The following is a 7,377-nucleotide window of genomic DNA, read 5'->3' on the forward strand; positions in this document are numbered from 1 at the left end:
GTTGGATATATAGTTGGGGGCCACTATTGAGCCTACTATCCCTTTTGCTCCCCAAATTTCATGTCTGTCCACAAATATAACATGTTCACCCTATCTCAACATCTCCAAAAGTCTCAGCCCCTGATAACATCAACACTAAGTCCAAAATCTCACTTAAATGTCTTCAGCTCAAAAGCCTCAGATCTTGTCATCTAAATCAGATATGGGTGAGACTATGGGTATAAATTATCCTGGGGCAGCAATTCCTCTCTATCTCTGGATCATGAACATGGAAAACAAGTTATCTACTTTCAAAATACAATAGTGGGACAGGCATTGCATATCCTTATGCATGAACTGGGTTTACAATATATATCCTTATACAGTCCTATTCAAAAAGAGAGAAATTGGAAAGAATAAAAAGGTTGTCAGTCCCAACACTGAAATCTAGTAGGACAAATTTAAGTAAGTTTCAAGACCTAAGACTAATTCTCTGTGGCTTGATGCTTGCTATAGACAAAAGGTTTTTGTCTCCCCAAAATTCGTATGTTGAAATCCAAACCCCTAATATGATGGTATTAGGAGGTGGAACCTTTGGTGGGTGATTAGATCATAAGGGTGGAGACCCCATGAATGGGATTAATGCCCTTATAAAAGAGACCCCCAAGAGTTTTCTAACCCCTCTGTCATGTGAGGATACAGTGAAAAGACAGCTGTCCATGAACCAGTAAGTGGGCCCTCACCAGACACAGAATCTTCTAGCACCTTGCTCTTGTACTTTTCATCCTTCAGAGCTGTCAGAAGTAAATTTCTGCTGTTTATAAGCCACCCAGTGTATGGTAGCTTATCACAGCAACCTGAGTGGACTAAGACGATGCTTCACTTGCTGGGGCCACAGCTCTAGCCTCTGAGTCTGCAGCAATAGCTCCATTAGCCTCTGGGCCTATGGCGGCAGCTCAGTTTGCTTCTGGGCTGTTCTCAGCAGCCCCAGCTGGCCCCTGCGCCGCTCTGCCCTTAGAGTCATTCATCCTCTCTCAAAGGGTAGCACACATTTGTAGCTGAGTATCTCTATCAGTCTGTTTCTGGCTGTAGAATCCCAGAAGTCATGTTTCAATCATATCTTTTATGAGTTCTGAGTTTTGTAACCTTCTTAAAAAGGGCTCTCGGACAGATGTGGCAGCTCACGTCTATAATCCCAGAACTTTGGGAGGTTGAGTCAGGAGGATTTCTTGAGTCCAGCAGTTCAAACCTCCCTGGCCAACATGGTGAAACCCCATTTCTACTAAAAATACAAAAATTAACCAGGTGTGGTGGCATGCGCCTGTAATTCCAGCTACTTAGGAGGATTGCTTGATCCCAGAGGAGGTGGAGGATGCAGTGAGCCGAGATCGCTAGCCACTGCAGTCCAGCCTAGGTGACAGAGGGATACCCTGTTTCAAAAAATAAATAAATAAATAAGGCCTTTTAAACTATAAAGGTATATGTGATTCCACATTTTCTCGTGCTTTACAATTCTGTTTTTTATAACCTTTCCTCTGGAATTTATTCTTGTGCATCATTTAAGGATGAGATAAAGCTATGGTTTCCCAACCAGTAGCTAGTTATCTGGCCCTATTGATTGATCAATGCTTTATTTATCTATAATATGCCAGTTTTATCATATATATGAATATTTGATGTAATGCCTTTTTATTATTTATTTATTTATTTATTTATTTATTTATTTATTTTAAAGAGATGAGGTCTTCCTATGTTGCCCAGGCTGGTCTCTTAACTTCTGGGTTCAAGTGATTCTCTCATCTCAGCATTTTAGCCTCTGGAGTAGCTGGGACTACAGGTGTATGCCACCATTCCTGAGTTGATTTCATGACATTTTAACAGAATCCCCCCTCCCTCTCTCTCTCTTTCTCTAAATATGGTTGTGAGCTCTCAGCCAATGGGAATTGGTGTGTAGTGTGACGAACTGTATAAAACAGTTTTCAGGCAATAAGAATAAGAACACTATAGCTTCAGCTAAGAGGTCCACTGCTTAGCTACCATAGGGTGACTATATTCTGCAGCATGTGTTATTTACTATTCAGTGGCCTGTCTTTTGTTTATTTTGTATTCCGTAGAGAAGTTTGTCCCAAATGACTAAGTGTGTGAAAATAATAATGTTGAATATGCTTCACATAAGCAAGAAAATAGTGTTACAATTGGTCTTAAAAGTAGAGGCCTCAGAGAGGCTTTTGAAGAGGCGCTTTCCAGGATACAGTCAAGGAAGTAGAAGGTTAAGATGGTGCAGAAACTAGATATTGGTAAGTGCTAACTTACATTAAAAACGCCATCCTAAGCATCACTGTGATCTGGATTGACCAACAATTGTATGAAGATAGCTAGGAAAAAACTATGGCAGGAGTCTCATCCCCACTTCGGAGAATCTGAGTAGACCGCAGAAGGGGTTGCCAAGGCAGGATATCAGGAAAGCATCTCCACAGGAACTTTGCGATAGCAATTCTCTGATAGAGTTGATTCAGTTATGTACCTCTTTCCAGTAACACAGTCCCTCCACTAAATAGGGTATGTGTGTACTAAATTCCTGTAAGTATACCTGAGTCTGTTTCAGGAATATACATTCTGCAATATTAATTTATGTGTCCATTCCTGCATCAATACCACATTTTAATCACTGTAGCTTTGAAATGTTTTAATGTATTGTAACGCAAAAAAGATCTTGAATATTTTTGCTTATTTACTTTTCCAGATGAACTTTAAGAAAAGCTTGTGTCAAGTTCTCTTTTCTTAAAAATCCCTTTGGCCAGGTGCCTCACACCTATAATCTCAGCACTTTGGGAGGCTGTGAAGGGCAGATCACTTGAGGTCAGGAGTTCAAGACCAGCCTGGCCAACATGGTGAAATCTCTTTTCTACTAAAAAAAAAAAAAAAAAAAAAATACAAAAATTAGCAGGGTGTAGTAGCAGACACCTATAATCCCAGCTACTGGGGAGGCTGAGGCAGGCGAACCACTTGAACCCGGGAGGCAGAGGTACAGTGAGCCAAGATGGGGCCACTACCCTCCAGCCTGGGTGATAGAGGGAGACTCTGACAAAAAGAAAAAAAAAGAAAAATCCCTTTAAGATTTTGATTGGGTTCACACTGACTTGATAGGAAACTATCATGTTTGCAATATTGTTCTTCCTATCCAAGTTCATAATGTATTTATTCAGATATTTTCTATACCCTTTAGCAACTTTTTTTCATACAAATCCTACAGTTTTAGGATTTATTACTGGTCATGTTGTAGATTTTATTGTTTTAGGTTGTGGAAACATTTCTTTCGATTATGTTTTAAAATTATATTTTACTGGTATTTAGGAAAGATGTCATTTTATCTTACATACTTTCACTTTACTGACCTCTCTTATGAATTCTGAGTTTTTCTTTTGATTGTTGGAATTTTTGTTGGCAATCATAACATCTTCAAATAATGAAAGTCTTTCCTTCTGGTAATGATACCTCTCTTTTTTTCCTTGCCTTGTTCCCATTGGTTTAGAAATTTAATGAGAATGTTTTCAATGTTTCATCATTAAGTATGCCCTTAATTAGGTCTATACCAGATTTTCTCTAGCAAGTCAAGCGAGCTTTGTTCTATTCTTATTTTACTGAGAGTTTTATTTTTTAATAATATTGTTGATAGTAGTAAAGTTGCTGTGCTATATATGGTCTACATACATTTCTTTTAAAAATTTATTAAGACTTTTTATGAACTATTATGTATTTTTTCTTTTTAAAAAATCTTTAAAACCTGTGAAACCTATTATATTTGCTTCATGCGTGCTTGAATTGTAAATTATGTTTAATTTCTATATTAAGTTGTGATAATGGAGTCATTTAAACCCTATAATACCTTTTCTTGATAATTTATGAGAATTTTGTCAAAATTTCCTTCTTTGATTATGATGATTGTACATTATTCATTTCTTCTTATATTCTCACTGTTTTGTTTTTCTTTTTATATTTCCATGTTGAGTTGTTAGGTGGATAAAGATTCACGATGATTATAACTTATTGGTGGGTTTAATCAGCAAAGCACATTCCACTTTTGTTTTGACTAAAACTATGATTGCTCATTTCTTTTTGTTACCATTTACTTGGTATATTTTTCTCTATCTCTTTATACCAAACTTTTTAGATGTGTGTTCTATAAATAGCATATTATTAGGTATTTTAGCTACCCAATCTAAAAATGTATCTTTTATCAAATTAACCTATTGACTTTTGTGATAGTGCATATTTGGCACTTTATCCTTGCTATGTTTTCTTTCTTATTTCCTATCTTCAGCTCGATTTGTGGAGTTTTGCTTATTCTCCCCCAAACTCCCACTCCACCTTTTTTTTCTTTCTAGGAGTCTGGAAGCTATTTATCCTATTCCTTTATTCTCTGGCTTGCTCCTTGCCCTTGAATTTTGGAAAATACGTTGTTTAAACTCAGGTTTTTCTATAATGTGAATGATTGTTGTTGATAACCTCCATCCAAAACTAGACAAGATCCTGAATATATTTACACTAACCCTAACTCCTCCCAGCCTCCCATATTTTGTGGGTATCATCTGGTATTTCACAGATTTTTAAAAAAATTACTTCATAATGTGGCCCAATTTTTATGTGAGTTTTACCTTAATAACGGCCATAATCCTTATAGTAACTTCATAAAAATGATTTTTCTATCAGTTTCACTTCTCTTTTTTGCTTACCACCATCTCTTTTATTCTCTGTGTTCTTCTTGGCTGTATATGTTTTTTATTTTCAGTATCTCCAAGAAGTACTTTCAGGAAACATTAATAGTAGTATTTTCTGAGTTCCTTAATATTGTCTTCATATGTCAATGATAGTTTGGCTAAGCACAGAAATTTAGGTTAAAAATAATATTCCTTTAGAACTGTAAGGAAATTATACCATTTTGCTTACTGCCCAAGAGTTCAAATGAAAAATTTAAAGCAATCTGAACATTGTTTCTTTAAAACTTTGTTTTTCACTCTTTGGAAATTCTTAGCAATTTTCTTTTTCTTGGAGACCAGAAATTTCACATGTTAAATCTAGGTGTGGTGCTCTGTACCACTCCTCTCCACCCCACACACATATGCAGATATTTTGTTGGTTTTCCCTAAAAAGGACAGTAACAACACTTTAAAAATATAAATCTGAGGTCATTCGAGGGGCCAACAAAATACAAGGAAGAGAGATAAAAATTAAATGTTTAAATTTAACACAAGGCACTACATTGTCACCCAACATCTACTACCATGGGAGGTAACAGACTAAGGAAGATTAAGTTACAGCAAAAATAACTAATATAAATATTAGCGATTACATAGCAAAAAGTGGGTTTGCTTTCCAGAAGACTAGGGTACCCTGACCGTTTGGGCCCAGTAGGATATTTAGCAAGGAAAAGGTCAAGATGGGTGGAGGTAAAGCTAAATCAAAAGCAACAGTTATAACTGAGAATCCAAGATAGATAGTCTCCAAATAGATGGTGACAGATCTATCTTCCTCCTCGCAAGAAGCATTTGCTATACTTTGTTGCTTCCTCTCAAGATCCCAGTGGCTGCTCAAGCTGAAAGTTATCTATTCCTGCCTTTCAGGGGGTTCAGCAACCAGAACTAATTTTGTGGTTGCTCAGGGCTCTTGCTGCAACTGAGCATAGCACTTGGAGAATTTGTGACACAAAGTGGGGGTTGGGGCCAGGGGGTAGATTGGGTGGCTTTATTGCTAGTTGTTCTGAAAAAAGAAAACTCTGAAGCATTCACACATAAGCTTTCCAATCACTTTCAAATACCTCTACAAACACCCTCAAAAGTCTGAAATCTTGCAGCACAAGGGCTATAGTTAAAGCTGCTGGGCTCACAAAATCATCAAGGAAGCCAGATGAGACAACCCGGCCAGGAAATCCTAGTGATTATTCTTAACCTGTTTTTCCCTAATTTAAGGTAAACTCTTATATACCTGATGTGGGATGTACAAAGTTACACTGCAGCAAGCTGACTCTTCTGCTGAACTTCTAATCAAACCTAAGAAAAAATAAAGGCAAGGTTTATTTTATTAATCTTATTTTATTTTAAAATAGCATAACCTAGAAGTTATTCTGTTACAAAGGAACATGGCTGAACAGGTAGGAAACAGATTCCCCATTATGAGTTCTCCTTATGGCTTCTGCAAGGATCATGGAGATGTCAATTACTCGTATTTTGGAGCAATGCTTCATCTTATCCTCTTGAGGTATGGTATTGGTGACTACCACTGCTTCAAAGCATGCAGTGTTGATGCGAGAAATGGCTGGGCCAGAAAAAATTCCATGAGTCAGGATAGCATAAACTCTGGTGGCTCCAGCTGAGAGAAGTTTGTCAGCCGCGAGGCAGATTGTACCACAAGTGTCTGCCATGTCATCTACAAGGATAGCCACACGATCATTCACATCTCCCACTAGCACCATGCAGTCCACTTCATTGGCCTTCTTCCGTTCTTTATGAATCAAAGCAAAGTCCACATTCAACTGGTCTGCAATGGAGGTCACTCTCTTAGCTCCACCAGCATCTGGCGAGACAATAGTGCAGTTCTTCCACTCAGAGATATTCTCCCTTATCCACTTCAGGACAGTTGGCTCTGCATACAAGTTGTCTACTGGGATATCAAAAAAGCCCTGAATTTGAGAAGCGTGTAGGTCCATGGTGATGATATGATCCGCACCTGCTATAGACAGCATATTTGCAACAAGCTTGGCAGAGATTGGGGCCCGGCTCTTATCCTTCTTATCCTGTCGGGCATAAGGGAAGCATGGGATGACTGCAGTAACTCGGCTAGCTGAAGCAATCTTGCAGGCATTAATCATGATCAAAAGCTCCATTAGACTGTCGTTGATTTCGCCACAACCACTCTGAACGATGTAGACATCCTCTCCACGCACACTCTCATCAATTTCCACGCAGGTCTCCTGGTTGCTGAATTTCTTAGTCACCACCTTGCCTAGCTCCAGGCCCAGGCGGTCGGCTATTTTCTGGGATAAGTCCTGGTGGGAGCTGCCGCTGAAGATTTTGATATTCGGCATCTTGGCCAACTACCAGAGGCACTCTGTCGAGCGATCCAGCTGCCACCGAAACTGGAACGGAAGTGAAGCACAGACTCTAACGGCTTCCGGGTGTTACTCAACCGTTAGAGTCCCTTCCCCATTGCGGCGCGTGGTCCCAAATCGACCCCGGGTCTTTTGAAAAAATTCCTGCTTGCCACCTCCTACTTCACACTTTTGCTTGCCATCTCCCACTTCACACTTTTAAACTAAATAATCAAGAATTTACACTGTATGGAATTTTTTTTTCTATTAGCACCAGTATTAGTTTCCTAGGGCTATTTAAACAAATTTGAATG

At 38.6% G+C, this 7,377-nt stretch overlaps 1 protein-coding gene across 1 annotated transcript; it reads right to left on the reverse strand.

Moving 5' to 3' along the window:
- Positions 1 to 6,058: 6,058 nt before the first annotated feature.
- PRPS1L1 (phosphoribosyl pyrophosphate synthetase 1 like 1) lies at positions 6,059 to 7,134 on the reverse strand. Its single transcript, XM_010358696.1, has one exon. It carries the CDS (start codon positions 7,058 to 7,060, stop codon positions 6,104 to 6,106), a length of 957 nt encoding a protein of 318 aa, XP_010356998.1. The 5' UTR covers positions 7,061 to 7,134; the 3' UTR covers positions 6,059 to 6,103.
- Between the last annotated feature and the right edge of the window lie 243 nt (positions 7,135 to 7,377).

The sequence above is a fragment of the Rhinopithecus roxellana genome, chromosome 6 (genome assembly GCF_007565055.1).
Source record: "Rhinopithecus roxellana isolate Shanxi Qingling chromosome 6, ASM756505v1, whole genome shotgun sequence".
Taxonomy (NCBI): Eukaryota; Metazoa; Chordata; class Mammalia; order Primates; family Cercopithecidae; genus Rhinopithecus; species Rhinopithecus roxellana.

What these genes read in the sequence shown, in the direction of transcription:
- PRPS1L1 (XM_010358696.1), bottom strand. Translation starts at nt 7,060, where the DNA reads ATGCCGAATATCAAAATCTTCAGCGGCAGCTCCCACCAGGACTTATCC.